This window comes from Meriones unguiculatus, chromosome 17 (assembly GCF_030254825.1).
Source record: "Meriones unguiculatus strain TT.TT164.6M chromosome 17, Bangor_MerUng_6.1, whole genome shotgun sequence".
In the NCBI taxonomy this organism is placed as follows: Eukaryota; Metazoa; Chordata; class Mammalia; order Rodentia; family Muridae; genus Meriones; species Meriones unguiculatus.
This window is the reverse complement of record NC_083364.1, coordinates 9,244,259-9,268,241: the sequence shown is the minus strand read 5'-3', so window position 1 is coordinate 9,268,241 and position 23,983 is coordinate 9,244,259. Positions and strand designations below refer to the sequence as shown.

General features: G+C 37.1%; 1 protein-coding gene across 3 annotated transcripts in view; it reads left to right on the top strand.

Moving 5' to 3' along the window:
* The window catches only part of Tafa2 (TAFA chemokine like family member 2), a 490,204-nt gene extending 467,231 nt beyond the window's left edge, over positions 1-22,973 (top strand). For 2 of the 3 annotated variants that reach the window (XM_021643045.2, XM_060370994.1), the window contains one exon: positions 20,925-22,973. In XM_021643045.2, coding sequence (XP_021498720.1) covers positions 20,925-20,936 — 12 coding nt within the window. In that variant the 3' untranslated portion in view covers positions 20,937-22,973. Of the gene's footprint in view, positions 1-10,048; positions 10,295-20,924 lie in introns of all 3 variants that reach the window. The other variant, XR_009587114.1, reaches the window with a different exon arrangement.
* The last annotated feature ends 1,010 nt before the right edge of the window (positions 22,974-23,983 follow it).

Here is a 23,983-nt window from a genome sequence, read left to right as displayed (position 1 = left end):
TAATCAAGCCTCCCTTGTGATTAAAGTTTGCAGATGAACTTGTTGAAAGCACAGTCTGCATGTGTAATACTGATGTGAACCATAGACAGAAGGCATATGTTTCCAGATTATAGCTTTAGGGTTTCTTAAATGAGGTATAAGAAAATGAATAAACTTTAATAAAAGTTAACATACCTTTTACCTGTGTTAATGGTCTAGATAGAGCCTACTCAGTGACATGGTAGCACATTAATATTTCATACAATAGCTGAAGCAAAATATTGATTAGATGAAAAAGTGTGTTTACACATGTGATGTAAAAGAACTCTAGATCATGACAGAATTATCTTCTGTTAGCAATAGTGTTACCCTGAGGGTTTATCCTTACCATACAGAAAGTACACAGACAATGACATACTGTCAGATTGTACTCAATGATTTTTTTTTCTGTTTTACTGAGCCTGGCCCCTGGAAGTTTGCTGTGCTATAAACCTAACATCATCCTCCTTTTTTTTTTTTTTTTTTTTTGCACAATAGTTCTGTACTTCAACTTTGTCTTGTAATAAATGCTTACATTGTATGTGTGGCTCTTCTAGGGTATTACTACTAGAATTTTTGCTTGGAGATCTTGAGATATTATTAGCTAAACCCCATGCTTATTCACAGTTATACGTATGTCACTCCTGAAGAGTCTTATGATCAAGGCTCTGTTTTTCAGTCTTTCTTACATGACTATACATCTTCTGCTCTGGAATAAACCTACTTGATTGTTTAGGGAAGCTATTCAACTTACTCTTTTAGGATAGAACGGAATGGGAGAGCCATGGCCAAATCCAGGAGGATAAACTAGTCCCTGTTTACAAATGCACACATCAGTTTCTTCTCAGGTTTTGCAAGGGAGAACATATTGAAGGGGAATGCCTTGAAGAGTTCATGATAAAAAATCTCTACTGGTAAGGCTGCACCCCCCCCCCCCCTAGAGGAGTGGACGCAGGACTAGCCACAGGATTATCAACATGGATTGCTGCAGCCATGAATCATCTGAAGGAATGGGCGGGCATGGGAGTGTTAGCAGGCCTTCTGGTGTTGGTCTCCTTGGTTTGCCTGTGGTATATATGCAAGATTAGAGTCTCACAACAGTGTGATGCAGCCATGATCATTCAGGCCTTTACAGCCATTGAAGCAAGACATTCTCCCCAAGCATGGTTGGATACCATAAAAAGCTAAAATGATACGCTCAGGATGCGAGGCTAAGCACTGCACTCAGGGTCAGCCGCTTTGGACCCAGAGAAGAGCATGTCTGATTGCATGCGGGTTGATGCCCCAGGTCCCGCCTCTGAGAAAAAGGTATTGGACGGGTCCGATGCTCTTTGGGTGGATGACACCTAAATGAACATCTGTACAAAGTCCCAATTTATTTCTAATATCAGAGATCAGACCTCTACTCTTGCCTGATGCATCTAAAACAAAAAGGGGGAACTGTAGAGAGCTGCAGAATGCTATGCATTAAAGACGGAGCTGGTTTCCGCCTTCCACCTTCCCGATGGTGAGTGCTCTCTGTCACGAACAACTCCACATTTGGCTAAGGCTGAGGATCTGGCTTGCTTCCATGTATGTGGACCTATCTGCATTGCCCCCGTGGCACGCCTGGGTTGGCTACCCAGAGGCTATTTAAGCTGTGGGCTGGCTTTCCCCGGGGTCCGAGGATTGTTCAATGTTCCTGAATAAACTGCATTGAAAAAAAAAAAAATCTCAACAGGTGTTGTAGTTGATGCTCAGTCATTAGAAGGCTTTGTTTCTTCATTCACATATAAAGTAAAAATGCATGCTCAGAAAGTCACCTCTTATGATTAATTATAAGTCAACTTGGCTGGTCCACAGTGCCCAAATATTTAATCACAAGTTACATGTTTCTTGTGTATTCTGAATGAGATATAAAGTAGTGAGGAATGGACAAAGCACGTGTTAATGGGAATGGGCCTCCTTCAATCAATGAAAGGCCCAGATACATAAAGGATGACCTTTCTTGAGTAACATAGACATCTGTATTCCTGCCTCTAATGAACATGCACACGTGTGTTTGGTTCTGTGTTCTGGAGGATTTTGAGGAGTATACTTGAATATGCCAATCTTCATTTCAGTATTAAAGCTGAACAAAATCAAGATGGCAATAACAAAATCAAGATAGACGATAGTACAAACTGTGAAATATCCAGATGGGGTGAACTCTTACAGCGTAAAAGACAATGACCATCATGTGTATTTTCAAATGTTACTGACTACATAATTGATATTTTTGTATTTTATAGAAGTGCTCAAATAGCTCTTTTGTCTCTGTGTATAGACTTCCATATATAGTTAAAAGAGCCAGAGACTCAGAGAGACCCATAGAAGCTATGAAAGTTTTGTTGGAAACTGAGAAAAGAGGTGGTAGCAGTTTTCAGAGGGTTTCTGTGAGGAGCTGTTAGTGTTAGTGGGAGAAATAAGAACACCCCTTAAGATCTCATCTATTGTACACATTCTTTTAAAGTCATTTTAAACTATATTAAAACAGGAATAAAGTCATATCTAATGAAGCAAGTTGCTATTGGGTCAATCATAACTATGAGGGGCTAATCTTGTACCAATATTTAGGTAGAAATTTTATGAAAATTCCCAATACACTATAAATGAGAAGTATTTTTCTATTTAGTTTTAACTGCCAATTTTTATTTTTTGTATAGCAGGTTGTTTTATTAAATGTATAATCACATTATAATTGTGACTCAATTGAAGGCATTCATATAATAATAATACTTTTTCATTAGTTGTTTTGAGTTGGAATTTCTATAAATTCTAGAATTTTCTAATGTAGTTTGTATGTGTCACTTCACACCTGCATTCTTTGTTCACCTGTGAGATGGAATAATTATGTGAACACCATGTGGGGTTCTGAGGTGTTTTAAACCAAGGAGCAAAATTCGCAAATTCCTTAAAACAGTGACTGGCCACTTATTAGGCTTACTCATCTCTTAAGGAAAGTACATAATTCAATCAGGTTGTTAATACAGTAATAAATCAAAACAGGCCAGTTTCCCAGTAACTAAAGTATGAACATTATTATTCAACAATAATACTTTTTGTTAAATACACAGTTGTAGAAATGTTTAAAGGTCCCTGTTAGTGCTTAAACTCACGGCTAAAGAAGGCATGTCAAAGGAAGCACAGATTCGCTGGTAATTGTACTCAATCCCTTTTGTAATAGCCATAAAAATATTCGCATAAGGGGTGGCTGAGGTGCCTCACCCCGTAAAGGTACATGTTACCAGCTCTGATAGCTTGCTTGATCCTCTCCTCACATGATAAAAGGAAAGCTGACTCCTGCAGGTTGTTGTCTGGCCTGCACATACATGCCAGTACATTCTTATGTGTGTGAGCTCACCCCCAATACAAACAACAAACAAACAAAATGTTATTAAAATTAGAGTTGGTTGTCATTTTTAATTCACTAAAGAGTTGGAGAAAGTAGGTTGTAATGTTTTAATGGCCACAAAATTATGTGGCATTTGGGACATTCCTGCCACTAGTGTGGGTTAGGTCAAACCTATTACCCTGTTGGAGGGTAAGAATATGTCCCCAGAAGTATGCTTCTGGAGCATAAACATTGCTGTGTCTTTTTTAGTCACCAGGCATTGCTTCTCCTGTCCCATCTTGCTGAGGTGATGAGGGAGGAAGTCTTTTGTTTCTGCCCCTTGCAATTGCTGTCCTTTACGAGGGTTTCTTAGTATAATTCTAAAGCAGACACACAAAAGTGTCTCTATGATTAAGCTGCTTTGTTAACTGGGGACAGAGTGCACTATGGCTATTTTTCTGGGCTTTTCCTATATCTACTTTTTATTTTAATCTTAATTTTTGTGTGTGTTGGTTTGCCTGGGGCAGTGTGAGACGAGGCTGGCCTAGAGTGGTTGCTGCCCTAGGAAAAGCTTGTTTGCCTGAATGCTGAGCCACCCTTGCCCACTTCGCCGTTACTAATACAACATTAATGTTTTCACTAAATCACAAAAACGCTGAGTAGAAACTGATGCAGAAAGTGCTTATAGATGTTCAGCAATTAGCTGAGGCTAATAATTCCTATTTATGGAATAACAAATAAAACCTAAATGACTTTTCTTTTTAAAACAGCACATTTCAACTGAAATGTGTGGGAACACATGTGGGCCTTTGCTCTTAAGCGATGAAAAAAATGCATTAGAAATTGTGTACATAATATAGCAATTTACTTATTTTCCTGACTCTAATATAATTCTTGAAAAAAATGCAGTATTGCACCATGCTTTACACAAGAAATGCCTAACTCTGTAAAAGATAATAATAGAATTTTAAAAGTCAGTGACATGCCTATGTTTAATGCCTCATTATATAATTAGATTTCCTATTTTTATAACAGTGTCAGAACAATGAGAGCAATCCCAAAGAGGTAGATTTTACTGTTTTTGAAAATATTTATTTCAAAGTAAGACTTGGAAAGTATTTGAATGAGTACATTAATTTTTACTGGGAAAATAATTGTATTTATTCTTCTTTGCAGTATTATAAAATAGGGATCAGTTCCATTTATGGGTACGAAGATAGATTTTTGTAGTATATAGAAATAGAGATACATACTTAATAAATCTCAAAGTCAAGATAATCTCATGATTAGCTTTATTATCTTGATCATATCATGAACTGCACACACTTCATCATTCCATTTATACATCTTTCCCGGTGAAGGTGTCTCCATCATTATTGTAGAAAGCCATCACCAGCAGATGAATATTCAGGACAACATTACATCTCAAACAACTGTTAATTGATTCCATGGTAAAGAAAGAAAAGAGAAAAAAAATAAGGAAGTTGAAATCCACATGTAATTTTCATTTTTCAATTTTAGGAGAAATTATGAAAATTCCATTATGACAATTTCTTAAAATATATGATGGAAAAGAATTTAAAACCCATCTGAGAAACTTACGTGTGTTATATAGTATTAAATTCTAATATCACTGGGCTTTAAAATTGGTCTAGGTTTTTGTAAGAGGACTTTTTGACCTTATTGTAATAAATCATCTACCTTGAAGGTAATAGAGTGTGCCATCAGTTTAATGTGGCTGTTGAGTGACCCTGGGCTCCAGCCCTGGCTGGTAATATTACAGTCCGCCTTACCCATTACACTCTCAATGTCTCATCTTTATGGTAGAAATGCCAAAGAACTTAGCACAGTGCTATAACCAGGAATGCTTGCTCAGCAACAATTTTAAACATTTATTAGACATTTATTAGAAACTTTAGTGTTTTAGTGGTTTTCAAAAACGTTCTCTGCTTCTTTGAATACTCCTTTTTGGATCTACTGTAATCACCAAAATCCTCATGCTTTTGTCTTAAAGACATCAATATCCAAGAGTCATTTATGAAAACTCAACTTTCCATGAAAAGGGAACTCCAGAACATACAGAGAGGAATTCAGGAAGCAGGTACAAAGCAAGTCACCTCAGGAAAACGGGAAAACACAGTTTCCCTAGCTGTGCATCTCAGCTAACTTACACTGCTGGCTGGACAAAATGGGAGAATGCCAAAGAAAGACTTGAAATAATGCAAAAGTCCTGATGACTTATCAACACCAAGCTTCTCAAATGAAGCGAATGGCTATAATTTGCCCCCACTTTTTTTAGTTTAAGTAAAGTCTTCAAGGTATCTCATCACACATGTTTTAAAATGAAATATTTCTAAATTGTGTTACAACAGCAGGAATTCAAAGAGAAAGGGGAAAGTACAGGGTATAGAGAAGTATGAAGACCAAGAAAGTGTAGTCTGATTCCAGGAGTATTCTAACCCTCGGGAAAGCCTTAGAGCTTGTGTGTGAGTTCTCTGGGAGATCCCAGAACACTGTCATAACAGACCATGATCACCATCCAGAAGGCCGTGTCAAGCACATCTTATTTCTGAAGGGATACCTCCAGTGCAGATAGCCTGTCAAACACATTTTACTTCTTAACGGATTGCCCCTGTGTTGCACTGTAAGAAAGAATGGGAGGCAGAACTGTATTCCAAGGGTACTGTCTGAATCACCATGATACCTGAAACTGGATTGAGGCAAACATGGAATTATTGAAATGTCATTGAGAAAGCCAAATGTACATCCTTCCTCTAGGAAAATCACAGCACTAGTCTCAAAATAATTTTCCAACTTTGCAAATACGAAACCTAACATGCAATTAAAAAATACAATCCCGCCTCTGAGAAAAAGGTATCGGACGGTCTGATGCTCTTTGGGTGGATGACACCTAAATGAACATCTGTACAAAGTCCCAATTTATTTCTATTATCAGAGATCAGACCTCTACTCTTGCCTGATGCGTCTAAAACAAAAAGGGGGAACTGTAGAGAGCTGCGGAATGCTATGCCTTAAAGATGGAGCTGGTTTCTGCCTTCCACCTTCCCGATGGTGAGTGCTCTCTGTCACGAACAACTCCACATTTGGCTAAGGCCGAGGATCTGGCTTGCTTCCATGTATGTGGACCTATCTGCATTGCCCCCGTGGCACGCCTGGGTTGGCTACCCAGAGGCTATTTAAGCTGTGGGCTGGCTTTCCCCGGGGTCCGAGGATTGTTCAATGTTCCTGAATAAACTGCATTGAAAAAAAAAAAATACAATCCCAAACCAGGCATGTAAGAAGATATGTAGCTAAAATGGCATCAAACACAAACAAAGCAAAACAACAAAGCAAAACTAGCTCCCAACACTGAACTAAAACCACTGCCCTCTCAGAACTATAGGAAAGTCGTGAAGGACCATGTGACTGCTAAGCCAACCAATGACATGACAGACTAGTAAAAAGTACAAAAGGAGCCAAGAGAAGGCAGGGAACAAAGAAAAAGGAACCTAGCCAGACATTGTGGTGTACACTTTTAGCACGCGGGAATCATAGGTAGGTGGATTTCTGTGAGTTCCAAGCAAGGCTGATCTACAATGTGTGTTCCAGGCCATCCAGAGTTATAACAATTAAAGAGATAAAGGTCATGAGCTTGAGAGAGTGCAAGAAAGGGTACATTGGAAGGGTTGGAGGGAGGAAAGAGAAGTAGGAAATGATACAACCACATTATAATTTTGAAAAAAATGGATTCCTTTAAACAAATTCAGTCTTCATGTCTTGGTGGGGGGGAGTTGGGGAAGAGTTGTCAGGTATTCTCTCTCTCTCTCTCTCTTTCTCTCTCTCTGCTTCCCTCCTTTCTACCTCCCTCCCTCCTTTATTCCCCCCTCTCCCTTCCTAGCTCTGTGTGAACATGTTTACATGAACATGTAAACAGTATGTTTACATGAACAGGGGGGAGGAGGCACGGACTCAGTCATTTCATCATTTGTTTGCTATGCTGTATATAGGAAACTTGGTGCTGCTTCCACGACACCACCATACTGGTCATGTGAGCCTATGATTCCTAGAAATAGGATAACTGTAATCACAAAATATTTCATGAGGAAAACTCCCTGACAGTGTTAAGTAGCTTTATGGAAATTACGCAAGAGAGAATTGTAATTTTTAAAAGTGGGATAATTCATAACTGAAATATTAACTGCAATAAATATTCCAGTATAAACCTTGATGTATCCATTTGGACATTTTCACCTCCCAAGTGGCTAGTCTAATACCAATTAAAGCATCACAGATTGCTATTTTCTCTTCCTGAAATATTATTTTCATGAATTAATTTTGTCTTAAAAATCAGACCTTTTCCAAATGAGAATACATTTAAATATCTGAGGTACAAAAGTGAAGTTGAGTGTCAGGACCCATAGATATCTATAATTTCAAATTCTAAAAATACAGAATCATGGGAATAATGCTAGAAAAGTTAACAGCTGAGAAACTGGCTTCTGGTGTCACCTGATCATGCCTCTAGATGTTTATAGAGAATCCAAATAGTAGTTTTATTTCATTCTGAAACTGCTGATCACTTTGTGTATGTGTGCATGTGTATATATATATATATATATATATATATATGTGCATATATGTATGCATGTGTGTGTATCATATATTATATAGCCATTCATTAATTTGTTCATTCATTCATTCATCCATATACAGATCCATCCATTGTTTTAATCTTTCATTTGATAAATGTCAGGAATCATTTAAGTGCCTGGAATACTTCTTAGTCATGAAAAAAACAATATGTGTTAATATAATTGCTTTATAATAGCTCATAGGTGGTAGATCACCTTAATATAATGAAATATGCCTTAAGTATAGATAAAGTTCTGAATATATGAATAATGAAGCTATCTCATTTTGGGGGACTTTAAAATCGAGCACAGGTGCAAAACATGCATGAAGATAAGGAGACATGAATGTGTACAACAATTTAGAAGAATATTAAATTTGTTATCTGTTGAGGCTTTGGAAAGAAGGGCAGATGAAACTGGTGGCTTGAACTAATATAATACTGAGGGATTTTATGTTTCATAGATGCAGGTTTCTGTCTGCAATATGACACCATTATAGATCTTACTTTTTAGGTGATGGTAGTAAAAAGGAGGAGATACTGGATACAAGACAAATCAGGGAGCACTGATACAAACTAGATTGAACTCAAGCCTTGATTATGATAGTGTTAGTGGGGAAAGGAGTTGGGAACCGAGTTGGAGAATAAGTAGAAGTGGAAGGGACAAGCAGGTATGGGTAACAGTTATATTCTTAATGGGGAATTAAAGACTATTGCAGAAAACGTGGTTTTGAACAATGTAAAGGAGATGGGACATTGGAAAGACATGTGTGGTGCATATCTCCCGCTGCCAGATTTTTCTAAAAGGTGTGAAACTTTCCTACATTTCCTTGAGTTTCCTCCTTAGTCTTTGGCCTCTGCCATCCACTGTACGGAACAGCACTCCCCATACTCTGATCGTCGTGGCCCTGGTGTGTCTCCATGAAGTCACATGTTCTTCATGAGCGATCAGCACATAGCAGTTCAGCCCTATCCCACACATTGCCTTAACCTTACATTTTCTAGTTTGATAAGGAGAGGCCAAAGTTATCAACAGTAGCAAAAGAAATGCTTTTCTTGTTCAAAACCTCAAAGTCATTCTTAAATTTCACACTATCTTTAATCTCTACTGTGCCCTTTCTATACAATAAATTTTAACTCCGCTGTCCTCTCAAATTCTTGTAGACAGTGTTATATTTTCATTCATTCTATCAAACCCCTGTGTTTTTTATGTTAATAAATAGCTTCACCTGTACATGATTTATTATGAATAATAAATAAATAATACATATTTATATTCCCCAATTATTATGAAAATTGAATCATATATATATATATTGCAGTTATTTGGGAAAGAATACATAGAGAACATTTGAAAGCATATATCTATAAAGTATCATAAATCATTCCTGAAAATGTCATCGGTATTATTCAAAGTATTAATGGGGATCATAGGATTTATGAATTGAAGTTGGCATGAGAAGCAAATGCCCATGGGCAGTGAAACTTAAACTTTGGTCAAGGCTTGATCTTTTTACCTGCCCCAAAGTATAAATAACTCAAATTTATGCATCAGCAAGCTATAAATTATTGCAGGCATGGATGTTCAGATAAGTCCATGAATGGTTACAACTGCAAATATGAAATCTTAGGATTCCAACTGAGTATTACTACATAATGTTTCTAGGATTCTTTGTTAAAATACTTATCTGTTGAATTCTTTGTTCTTTCCTGCTTGAATTCAATGAAACTTTTTTTCCTCTGGTTTGTGCAGAGTGTCTTGCAAACTATTCACAAGAAAAACTTACAATCCCTGTTGAAATTGCTAATAAAAGCTGTTTAAGTTAGCCCCACTTACTGTGCGTGTTCCTCTGAAACTGAAAACACTAAGTATTTATAACTCTCTAAGAGCAATATAGAACTATTCCCACTGTGAGCTTTGTTAGAAGCAAAGGGCATTATTGTCTTGTTGTCCCTTTATGGCTGTTAAAATGTTCCTTTTCTCCCAGCTTTGAATCCTGTGACAATCTCTTGAACAGTAGAGTACCTGACATGTGTTTGTTCCTTAGGCAAACGTGTAAAACTCTTCACGTTGGAATGGAGAAATAGAAAGAGAATGTTTCTGCTGTTCCTGATGACAATTTTTGGTTTTCCACATTCAAAGTTATTCTGGCTCCACCCTGGAGCAGTAGTTATGGCGAATCCTAGTGTTGGTCGGATTCTGAGGAAGGGGCAGAAGTTTCCTTGAGAAGTAAAGATTCAAAACAACTCCAGAAATGAGCACCTGTCTCCGTTCAATTCTCACAGAGCAGCAGGTGTGTACCCCATATTAACAGGGTAAACTGTGACCTCCTGTTTCGTGTGGTTACTGTTAGATTTCCAGGTGCTTGATATCAAAGGGAGACAACAAAATTGGTACAGTTTTAGAGATTGGAGGGCAAAGAACTGACTCCATGGTTAATGAAGAAAGCAATGTTTGTTTGTTTGTTTGTTTTTTAATTAAGAAAAAGCAGCAACTGGGAAGAAGTATCATTATTTGAACTCACTCCCTAAGCCCCCATGTTGGATGTTGTACAAAGCCCCCATGTTGAATGAGCCAATATGCTGCCATTGGTGAAGCTTATGCTCTCACCACCAGGGGCTCTGCAGTGCCACTTTCCTTAGAAATGGAAACAAAGCATAAAATCCTAGTATGCTCCTGAACATCTGTCAGTGTTCCACCTGCCTATTATTTATAAATTTGCATGAAGAGCACTGAGACCACAGGGTTTCACTTAATCTACATAAACCAAATCCAGAGAGATTTCTGACCTAATCTGTGTTTTAGATATTGGAATCAACCCACATTGTAAACTGTGTTGTGCCCTAGCTTAAACAACAATCTCTCTCTCTCTCTCTCTCTCTCTCTCTCTCTCTCTCACACACACACACACACACACACACACACTCCACATACCTTCTTATATATATATATATGTAAGTGCTAAATATATGTTTATATACATGTACAAACACACAGATATTCATATATACACACATATATACATATGCAAACATTCTTTTATATACATGTATATGTTTATATACATATACAAACACACATATTCATATATATGTTGTATACCAACTTTAGGAATTTGGGACGACTGAGTTGTATTATTAGGAAGGCCCAGAGAAAATAATAACTGAGTGGCGGTATGAGGTGGTGGTTAACACATAGTTAACAATCCTGCTTGTTAAACTCCTTTGCCTATGATGTCCTTTTCTTCAAAGAACGGATTTTAAGTTTGCAATGCACAGAAATGAATTTTTAAAATGTGCTTCCACATATGGAATGGTCATTAAACCTAATTGAATGGAAGAAGAAGGTGATAGAGCATGTCCTCCTTGTAGAATGTTCTCCAAATATTCTGACTTTGTCCTTCCCCAAATCACACCAAGTGTTCTTCTGCTATTTATTGGACAGGTGTCCCAAGAAAATGTTACTGAAATTGATTTCATTTGTAACTCAGGCCCACTGGGATGGTAAGAGAAAATGTTCTTAGCAATCCCAAACCACTATGAAGGATGCATTCTATTCCAGTCCTTCTTTCTGAGTCCCACTCACTGCAGACTCATTTTGAAGCACAGTATTTGTACTTTCCTGCTGCTTCCATTTGCCTTTACCACAGTGAAGCTGAGGTTGTTGAGGAGTATAGTTCTTGACTGGGTTTAAATTTAAAGCTAACACTTTACTGCAGAAAGTGGGTAAAAACTATCCATTCAAATTATCATGTTTAAATGAGAGGTGAATCCTAGAAAACAAATGTAATATCCAGTTTGGCAGGTGAAGCACATTCCAACTGAGCTAAAACAATCTCATGGTCTCTTAACTTTCCAGGGCTGGAATATGCAATTCTTATCTTTAAAAAGTCTAGTCAGATTCTCTCAGCATTACTTTCCTGACTTGAGTTTTTTTATTTTTTTTAAGTTCCTAAGATATTTATCTTTATTGTGATTGCTTCTATACATTATTTAAACATTATTATTGTTCTTCTTCGTTTGAGTTCCACCTGGAAGTTATACATATCTGAAAGTGTGTATAACTTGGGGGACCAGAGGTAGAAGGACATCTTTTCCTCACAAATTATGAAAAATGCTAAAGGCATTTGTTAAATACCCCAATACAAAGTGAGGAGTGGTTCATCAGTTAATATCTAAGTCAAACTGAGGATGAGCTTTCTGTGCCTGGAAAGAGAGAAGTTCACAGGAGGCAGCAGCAACACACACCTGCTTCATGAGCCACACAGGACAGTAAAATATTTAGGAAACAGAAGAAGAATCCATTCCAGTGCAGGTTTTCATTGCACAGTTCAAGAAGCCCAGATATTTCATCTGTGAACAGAACTCACTAGTCCTGTCCATGTATAATATGATAACCACACCTTTTAGAAGATAAAACACACAAAGCGGCAATGCCACTGCCGAGTTTAGGGTGGTCGAGGTGATTTAATCCTATTAGAAAGTTATGCTTCTTAAGAAGGATTTTAGGGAATCTTATGAAAGAAGTGGGAAACAGTAAGATCTGGAGAGGACAGGAACTCCACAAGGAGAGCAACATAACCAAAAAAATCTGAGCACAGGGGTCTTTCCTAAGACTGATACTCCAACCAAGGACTATGCATGGAGATAACCTAAGACCCCTGCACAGATGTAGCCCATGGCAGTTCAGTATCCAAGTGGGTTCCACTGTAATAGGAACAGGGACTGTCTCTGACATGAACTGATTGGCCTGCTCTTTAATTACCTCCCCCCTGAGGAGGAAGCATCATTACCAGGCCACAGAAGAAGACAATGCAGCCACTCCTGATGAGACCTAATTGACTAGGATCAGAAGGAAGGAAAAGAAGACCTCCCCTATCAGTGGACTTGTGGAGGGGCATGCATGCAGAGGGTGGAGGAATGGAAGGATTGGGACGGGAGGAGGGAGGGAACCACAGGGGGATACAAAGTGAATAAAGTATAATTAATAAAAATTTTTAAAAAAAGAAGGATTTTAGGAATTGGGGCTGAGAAAAGAATTAGGAACTCAATACAAGCGACAAAGGCAGCAGCTCAGGACTCTACACATTCAAGATTTGAAAGTTCTGAAAACAGCAGGCAGCAGTGTAGCGCTCTGGCCTCTGTACCAGCATGCACAGCTCAGCTCCTCCACGCATGACTCTCCTTAGGAGAAGAAGAGGATGATATACCACTTCCAGGGACTCCTAATTCCTCTGCTTCCAGGAGAGCTCACCCCAATTTTACCTAAACAGGACTCATTAGTTATCTGTGGTTGTCTGCAATGCTCTGGGTTGTCTTAAATGACTCTTTTCCCTAATTACCCAAGCTTGTTAAATATTCAAGAATGTAGTGAAAAGATTAAATGAAAATATTTCAAGATCATTTGGTAGCCCTCCTTCTACTTGCTGAAGTATTGAATAGACAGCCAGTAATAGCCCAAATGTTAAAACAAATGTCAAGACTGGTCCAGACTTCTATGGAAGGAAAATTAAACTGTGGTATGAACATGCATTGTTTTAAAGAGCTATAGATACTACATCTATTACTATGGAAGTAAAATATATACTTAATTTTAATTTTATACAGATAAGTATATTATGAAAAAGGATCCATTTGCCCTTGTCTTGTACTGCCTCATCCATACCTGAAAGCTGTCTGGGTAGCTTGTTTACATCTGCACATTCCTGACAGGTGCCTTTTGTTTTGTGATACTTTATTGTATAACATGGTTTGAAATAGGTTGAGTACATTCATATACAGTTATGACCAAATTAATAGCAGCTTTTCTCTAGCTTAAATGAAAAAACCTGTTACTGTGGAATAATAATGTTTTAATTGCACATTTAGTATACAGAAAGTGAAGCAAGTGCTAAATTCATGTACTTGTAAGAGGTACATTAAAAAAATTCATTTGCAATGAATAGCAATTCTACTCCAAGGAAGGAGAAGTTCATTCAAATCAGCACTTAAGATTATAAAGGCATTCTGCTGCTCCTTGTGCCTTTATTGAGCAGGCTAAATCCGTTTGAATGTTATTGTGAAATTGTGTCTATTTGTGACGTTATTAAGGTGCTATTATAAAGGTTGGACACAGACTGCACTTAGCCTGCTGCTTTCTCTCAGAAATACTGCCACACCGCTCTGCCTTCAACTTGCTTAAAGAATGTTCATTAATACAAAATTAAATGTTTTGCTAATAACATGGGTATTTTAGTGAAAACTTAACTCCTTTGAAATGAAATTCCTCAGAGACACCCTCTATCCCATTAAAGTGCCTGTGTGACTCTTTTTAGAATGACAATGATACAAATTTTATCCCACAGTGCCCCATAACAATATTTTAGTGACTATGTTAGAGAGAAGAATATGTCATCCTGTAAATAGTGGAAGATTCGCACCAATGCTGTACAGAGTTGGAAGTGATTTTACAAATTTATACAAATTGCAAACTGAAAAAAAAGTGTTATGATAGAACTCACTTAAAGAATGGTATCATGAGAGTGATCATCAATATAGCATTGTCATGTGTATATTACATTGTTTCATAATCATGGTGCCAGTTTCATGCTGGATAAAGTATGGCTTTGATTTCCTAGATACATGTCCAGTATTCAATGTCTCAATGTAATTTTACTCATAGAAGACACAAAGAGAGACGTACAGAAAGAAGGGAGATAAGAGTCTAAGAAGGGAGATAAGAGTCTAATTAGTGCTTTCTACTGAACATGGATGTACAGCCAACCGTCTGTGCACAGGCAGTGTTAAAATGTTTGTGGACAATGCTGACTGCCTGACACTGTCTTGAGCACAGGTCTGTACTTCCTCGTTCATTGCCAGAAGCTACAAAAGCTAAACGTCTGATCCATACCTTGAATCGCATTAAATCACCTGCAGAACTGAGCATAGATCCCTGACACAACCTCTTAAACCTTATCAAATTGTCTGAAAAGAGAATTTTTAAAGCCAAAACTATCGAAACATTATGAAATTCTTTTAAAAACAATATTTTTAAAAGAACAAATTTCAAGGTGAGTTACTCTAAGAAACAACAACAAAAAGATAAGCTCAGCTTCAGTGGAAGAATTTCTAGATAAACAATGCTTAATGTTTCACACATCTCTTTTTGTGTCTTGTTTGAGAATTATCATCATTTGCTAATTTTTAAAATGTACAGGGACTTACTCTTCACAAGGGATGTTTGGTTTAATAATAACAAATGAGAACCCTCCTCCATTGCTGGTGGGAATGTAAACTGATACAACCACTTTGGAAATCAGTCTGGTGCCTTCTCAGACAACTAGGAATAGCGCTTCCTCAAGATCCAGCTATACCACTCCTAGGCATATATCCAAAAGAGGCTCAAGTACACAATAAGGACATTTGCTCAACCCTGTTTGTAGCAGCCTTATTTGTAATAGCCAGAACCTGGAAACAACCCAGATGTCCATCAACAGAGGAATGGATGCAGAAATTGTGGTACTTTTACACAATGGAATACTACTCAGCAATAATAATAATATAAAAAAAAACAAGAAAATCTTGAAATTTACAGCCAAATGGTGGGATCTAGAAAAGATCATCCTGACTGAGGTATCCCAGAAGCAGAAAGGCACACACTGTATATACTCACTTATAAATGGGTACTAGACCTATAAGATAGGATTAACATACTAAAATATGTACACCTAAAGAAGATAAACAAGAAAGAGGATCCAGGGTAAGATGATCAATCCTCACTTAGAAAGACAAATGGGATGGACATTGGGAGTAGGAGAAAATAAGTAACAGGACAGGAGTCTACCACATAGGGCCTCTGAAAGACTCTACCTAGCAGTGTATCAAAGCAGATGCTGAGACTCATAATCAAACCTTGGGCAGAGTGCAGGGAATCATATGAGAGAAGGGGTTGTTAGTAAGACCTGGAGAAGACAGGAGCTCCACAAGGACCCAATATATCTGGGCACAAGGGTCTTTTATGAGACTGTATCTCCAGCCAAGGATATGGATATAACCTAGAACCTCTGTTCGGATGTAGCCCATGGTAGCTCAGTATCCAACCTAGTAAGAGGAACAGGAACTATTTCTGACATGAACTCAATGCCTGGCTCTTTGACCCCTGCCCCCTCACCCCGAGGGAGGGGCAGCCTTGCTACAGAGGTAGACATTGCAGCCAGTCCTGAAGAAACCTAATAAACTAGGGTCAGATGGACAGGGAGGAGACCTCCTCTATCTGTGGACTTGGAAAGGGGCAAGGAGGAAATGAGGGACTGAGGGTGGGATTGGGAGGGAATGAGGGAGTGGGCTACAGCTGGGACACAGAGTTAATAAACTGCAACTAATATATAAAAAAATAAAACTAAAATAATAATAATAACAAATGAGTGTAGCAAGGTAATAATATTGTTCCAAAATACATGGGAAGATGAAATTTCATGCAGTTTATATAATGTATACAGTCCCACCGTGTTTGAAAGCCACAGGGGTTGTATTTGAACCCAGAACCTGCCTACAGAAGGGCATGGTGCTACCATTGTACTTTTCACCAGAATCCTCTCTCACTTATTACCTAGTTAGCAGAACCTGGGAAGCAAGGACATATAGACTTTATGAATGTAATTGTATTATGGATTTTTTTCTCTGTGGCCTGGCAAGGCTGCTTCCTCCTCGGGGGAAGTGATCAAAGAGCAGGCCACTGAGTTCATCTCAGAGACAGTTCCTGTTTACCTTACTAGGGAACCCACTTGGATACTGATCTGCCATGGGTTACATCTATGCAGAGGTTCTGGGTTATCTCCATGAATGGTCTCTGGTTGCAGTATCAGTCTCAGAAAAGACTTCTGGGCCCCAATTTTTTGGCTCTGTTGCTCTCCTTGTGGAGCTCCTGTTCCCTCCAGTTCTTTCTCATTTACTCTTCTTTCCCTGCACTCTGCCCAAAGTTTGGCTGAGTCTCAGCACCTGCTTTAATACCTAGCTGGGTAGTCTTTCAGAGGCCCTCTGTGGTAGGCTACAGAGGAAAACAATGCAGCCATTCCTGATGAGACCAGATAGGCTAGGGTCAGAGGAAGGGAGGAGGACCTCCTCTATCAGTGGACTGGGGGAGGGGGAGGATAGAAGGAGGGGTAGTGGACTGGGAGGAGAAGAGGAGGGCACCAAGGAGGGGCCTACAGGTGGAGTACAAAGTGAATAAATTATAATAAATAAAAAAAGTAATTCTTTGAAATTGCTTTTACACTTAGGGAAAGAATGTATTTGAATGTCCTTCCGATAAGGACTTTGAAGAAAAATGTAGGACATTCAATAATTCTCAAAGCTTAAAGTACACCCACTGTAAATGTAACTGACTTTACTCATTTCATATTTAACATTTTAACCTTTTGTATTGCTTGATTTTATTTTCTTAGTGTAAAGTGGTGACTAGATTTGGCACACGTACCTGGGGATAGATCTGTTGGACTACAATAACTGGTTCTTTCAGTCCTTCATGTTTGTTAGGCTGTTAGCACATTAGCTTCGTTATTGAGCCACATAAGCATAGCTCTGTACTTGACACTGGGAAACAACTACTATTATTATCACTATTTTTTGCATTTACATGGGTTCAGCAGTCCAAAGGTTCCATGTAGCATGCTGGCTGGGAGGCAGCAGAGGAGACGGTATGAAGAACAGCTGTATGAAAATGACTTCTGCAAAGGCAGATGTCCAGAAGCAGTAATTATAGCATGTGATGCTGGGACAAAACTAAAAGTATTCCTATGTCTCCGGTCTGCTGTGTCTGTAGCTCTTGGAAGAAGGCAGCATGCATGCACTAGAGCAAGATTTTCCTATGCCGAATCCTCCTGTTATAGCTCGTGAAATCTTGCTGAAGATTATTCTTAGAAAGTAAAAATTGTAGTGTTTGACATTTCTCAAAAATAAAATTTTAGTGTAAAGTGTTATATTTTAGTTCTAAAATTATGATAATGTTTATGTGGTATATTAATAACATTTCCTTGTTAAAATTTTGAGTTCTATAAATACTATTTATGCAACTCTTATATTCCAGAACATTCTAGTTTATAGTTTACAGCAGGTGATTCCAGTTGTATTTAAGGTTGCTCATTTGGACTTCTTCAGAAAGCATAGAAATTATTAAATGATTGAATTTTTTTGCTTAGATTTAGTTAACGATTTTGTTTTAAAATATCACTTGAATTGTTCTTATTAAGTGATTTAAATTGAAGATGGTGTATCTAAGCTTATAATTTTGTTCTATATTTAAAATAGTATATGGAAATGTACTTTAAAATTCATGTCTTGCCGGTTCTGTCATTATATTTTGAAGCTAGAGGTTTACAGAGGGTGTGCTAATACATGCTCATGGGCTCAATTTATACTGTGTTGAAAAGGAGCAAATCATTAGTTCATCTTTATTTGTACCCCTCAAACTTACCTGGATTTCTGTCATAATTCTTCTTCCATTCTACTTTCAATTTCTCTTCTTGAGATTTATTCTTTAGAATAATTTCATTTCTAAAATTGTTATTTCATGCTGTTCAGTGCTGACCAAACTAGATGTTTTTATAGTCATTCTGATGCTTAATTCTCACAGCAGCTGTTAACAACGCCATCTGTATTGAGAAAATTGAGAAGGGTGGAGTCTGAAAGTATCCCTACCACCTTGACGTTAATCCAGAGATTCACATGTCTAAACATAATGTGTCCTAATCAAATAGTTAGAAGGATCAATGTAAAATAGACTCTCCATTGTCACTGGATACTAGAAACTATTTTATTTGATACTCCTCATCTCAGAAATAGATTAACTAAAAATACTATACAAAGCTTAATTCTTAAAAAAATGCTTTATTTATGTTTCATTCCAAAAATAATTCTTATTTTTATGCAACTACTTCTTGTGGTCGAGTTCAAGTTTTAGCTTTTTAAGCTATTATTTTAGCAAAGAGACAAACACATTTTAAAAGAATGCATTTATGACATTCTTGTGTGTATGCACTATATACTTACATGTATTTATATGTCTGTGTGAATGTGTATATTTATTGAGGTGTATGTATACACATGCACACTCACAGACTTTCAGAGATGGAGGAAAATTGGTTTTATTTAAGGAGGTCTTTGATATTGTTTGTTTTAAAAATTATGTGAAAACAAAGCTTTGTTTAATACACAATGGTCAACAGAATATTTCCACAGGCTTTTATAAATCAATGGGAGTAAATGTTTACCTTCAAATAAAGAAATAATGATGGAACTACCATAGTAGCCTTCAGGTGACTCGAAGCTGAGACGCAAAAGGGCCATGGACACCCTGCTTTCATGTCTTAAGGGCCATGCTCTCGTGTTATCACTTCCAGCTTCCTGCCTCATTACTTCATTAACCTCCCTCCAAAACCAACAATTCTTTCTCAGTCTTTTCAAACACCTCCTTACCTTTTCTATTATTTCAACACCACTTCTACAAATGCTTCCCATGTTATGCTTCATCAGTTTTCTGACTAGGAAATTTTTCAGAAAATGTAAGTGAACCTTTCTCAGCTAAACGTAGATTATGTTACATAGAGTTTATGGGTAGATGTTATTGTGAAAATACTTTTTCAGCATTTCCCATAATGATCAGCTACCTCTATTACCATCTATGACATAGTGTCTATAGAAATAATATTTTCTTCCCTTTTCCTTCTTACATTGACTTTCGGTGAGACTTGCAGTTAGTTCACAATGAGCTCCGAATGACAGACAGACAGCTAAGACTCTGTCCTTCCTGAGATATTTCTAACTTTACTAATCCCTAATTCAGCATGTCCTTCGTATTGTAACCTTCAGAGTAAGATGGGAAATGTGATAAATGGCAGCTGAGCATAAGACAAAAACAAGATGGCTGACCTCATGGGTCAAATACATTTTGAATTTTGAGGTTAGCCTTGGCAAAGCAAAGTTTAAATTAATCCTATTATTTAGTTTAATACTTTAATTTTTTTTTCACAGAAGATCACAAAACAACAAGATAAAACCAGACTTTTAAAAAACATCTTACCATAGGTTAAATAGCTATGTCACTTAATGAAATAAAACATTAATTTAATTTAATTTGTATACCCATTGGTAGAGGATCACTTTTAAGGTGTTATCTCAAAATAACTTCCCTGATGCTAAGGTAAGGTGAAAAGTGCAAGGACACAACAGTAGTTTTGGATTTTCCCTATATCATTTATTCAAGTGTAAATAATGTATTTACAACAGATCCTTTTATTTTGTTCCTAAATGTATATTTTGGATATTAATAGTTAATGAAAATTTACTAATTGTAATTGCTTTAATAATAAAATTGGTTTTATGAGAAGATCTGTACACTTTGAAATTTGGTAAACCATTGCACTGTTCTTCATTCTTTGTTTCCACAGACATTTTTTGTTCACATAGAGATTTTATTTTTCAGAACATATAACTGATTCTGATAGGCACCCCAATTTTTATGCTATTTTTAAAATAGATTTTATAGAATCAGTCATCAAAGGTTGAGAGTATCCTCTCACTGTAACAGTCAATCTAGAGACCAAAGGTTTTTCTTCACAGAGGTCTACAGAGTATAGCCACCTTGTCTGCACAAATACGAAGGGCTCTCAGAATCATTCTCTCTTCAGATAAGGGGACTCTTGGCAGTGGTGATCATCTTTGTCATAACTGGGGCATTTGAAATAATGATGGAAGTTGTGTTAAGAGTATTGCAAAACAATAGAAGGAAAATATAACTCTGTTTTTACAAGTATGTAAACATGGAGGTCCTGGAGAGTTCAGTGATGTGTTTGGAACAATGATTGCTACCTTGTAAGCATTAGTGTTTACTATTTCTGAGATTATAGCTTTATTATAAAGCGTTGATCATATTTTCTCCTTCCTTTACAGGTAACCCATTAACCACTCCTAAATCAAGTAATCTTCAAGGCTGGGTTCATGGTGACACATGGATAGAAACTTGACTTCTGAGGTGATCTTGAAGATTTTTATACCTCTTAGAAGACACACTTTGAAGCCTGTTTCAAGGGATTCCATGGCTTGCCATCTACTTCTTACTGGAAACTAAGACTTTAAAAAGGTCTGAAGTGCGTGTCCTGAAGACTTCCTCAGCAGTGAACTTTGTTTGGCTCATTACGCCTTTGAGGGAAACAGACACTGCTCTCCACAGAGCTGGTAGAGTTGGTTTTCTGGGGCAACGCCAGAGACTCTCACCTGCAGGGTTCCTGGCTTCAGCGGTGACAACTGTTCTTGTTTTTGAAGCTGTCTCCCAAGTGCACTGTCCTCTTACGGATGTGTCCTGGGTCCTTTGTTCCTTGTCTAGTAGGACTGTGCACTCACTGCTTTGATGACGTTTTCTTTGCAAACTCCTCTGGCATGGCATAAACTGAGACAATTTTATTGGTATACTAACTTTGAAACTCCAAAAGCCTACATGTTTTAAAGGCTTACACTTGCCTCTGTGATAGGAATGGAAGTATTTATCCATTGATCATGATAATCATTGGCAAGTCACAGTGATCTGAGTACATCAATCATATAAGAATGTATAGACAAGCTGACATGGTTCCCCACGGCTAACACGTGACTGCAGCGCTGTTTGTGGAACGTCAGACAGTCCTTAGGATTGGATTCCCATTACAGTCACGCAGTACTCTGTACGCTTAGCACACTTTTCCTTCCAGTTTTTCTTAAGTGTGCTTTCTTTTTTACATTTTCTGTTACTTTCCTTCAAGAACTTGTCATTGTGCAGTGACATTGGTAGGTAGCCTTTAATTTAAAAAAAAAAATCACCAGGGATGCATGTGCTTTTCTTATTTTTCATCACTTATTTTTCTTCTAGTATTTTCTTAAACTACCCTTTCGGTCTCATTTTCATGTTGTCTCTTTGCTCGATTCCAATGACTGCTTGAATGCTTATATATTTGTTCAGTCTGTGGATAGAAAAAATTGTTCATTTTCTTTGACCTCAAAGAAAATACTTGCTTATAGTTGTTACGTTCAAACAAAATTTTTGGCCAGATATTTTGTCCATGTTTTCACAACCATCTTAAAACTTCTGATTTTTAGTTCTTAGGAATGTCTTACAAATATTTAAACGCCTTAAACACTGATTTATTTTTTTCTAAGTTATTACAGAATGTATTATTTTATACTGTATTTATTTTGTTTCACTTGTGATACAGAAGAGAATACTGCGTACTAAGTTTCCACCCTACAATAATACCATGTAAACCAATAGTTGAATGGAATGTAAAGGCAAGGATTTTTCCATCTCTTCATTATTGTAGCTTGATCAAACGTTGCTTCACAGATCATCCTGTTAGGTGGTCCATCATTTCGGTAGAAGAGTGAAGTTATTTTGGACTTCTTGTACTTCTAAAACTCACTGACAAAGCTAGTTAACCGTTTGTTGGTTTCTGCGACGGAGGCACACATGTTCTAGTTAATTTGCATCTGTTACTCTAAGAATATTCAGAGATTTGCAAATTAACCAGACTAGGGAGAACAACTAAAGTTGCAAAAATCTGTTAACATCTAAATTAGAAAATTATACTTTTAATACCGAGCAAAAGACATTTTGTGACAGTATGAATATGTGGAATGAAATGATTCCTGCCTCACTTTTAAGTGCATAAAACCAATTAGGTGTTTCCAAGTAGGTCTGATAATGGGTCAAGTCTACACCGAGTCAAATTGAAAGGAATAACTGTTGTGTTGGACTTTCTATGTCAAACAAAATGTCATTAATTTTTGGAACAAAATGAAAAACTATACCATTTTGGACATTATGAATTTATCCTAGGTTTGTTTGACATTATGGATCATGCTTCTCATTTTGAAAGCTATGTCATTTAAAACAACACTGGAAATTCTGTATTATATAAAAGTGTAATACATGTGTATCAATAGAAAGAAATAAATGGAATTTCAAATATATGAGCTAGATTATTCCCAGTAGATTAATGTTGTGACTATTCAGAAACAATAAATAAAATTGGAATATAAAATGGACTCACTTTCCCAAATACAGTTTGGAGATTCTGGTTTCTTGTATTCCATTTTAAAAGTACCCTTCTTAGTAACCAATGTAACTCTGAATTTAGAAGGAAACTGACAAATTCTTCCATCCTCCTTTAATAAAGCTCCGTGATAAACTCTCCACTTACATAAGATTCCAACATTTGACCTGTTTCTTAGGAAACTGTGAAGTCAGGACATGGACAGCTGTGATACTCCTCTGCAAATCAACTGAGAACACGAATGCAAATTCATCTTTATCTTTTCATTGCATGGAAATGCAAATTTCATCTCCTAATAAAAGTTGTAAGCATAGCTTACCCTGGGAAACACATTGGATGAAACTATGTATCCATACCATGTCTTGAATATCTTTGAAAACGCCTTTTTATTCTGAAATTGTTTAAAATTCATAGGAGCTACAGAAAATCACGTAGGGGATCACTTTGCCCTTTTCTCATCTTTTTCCCCAGTGATAACATCTTCAAAATTGTAATACATTGTCAAAACACAAAAGTTCATATAGGTGTAATACTAGGAGCTCAAAGGAGACTTATTCACATTTCTTGTCAGTTTTCACATGAACCATGCTTGCATGCTCTTTTAAAGATGCACTGGTGTCATGTCACTGAAGGATACAGGAATATACATTAGATGGGAATGTGAGTACACAGGTTAATAACTGACTGGTTGTGGCAATTCTAAAGTTTCCAGTTTTGTAATAACGTCTTATAGCTTTATTTTACTTTATTTTTACAATTTTTGTTGCCATGATAGAAAAATAAATTAACTTTAACCCCAGACAGAACCATATATGATTTCAAATTTGGTATTATTTTAATGTGGTTGAAATGCCTGCAGAGACTGATGAACCAACCAAGAACCATGCATGGAGAGGACCTAAACCCTCTGCTCAGATAGAGCCCATG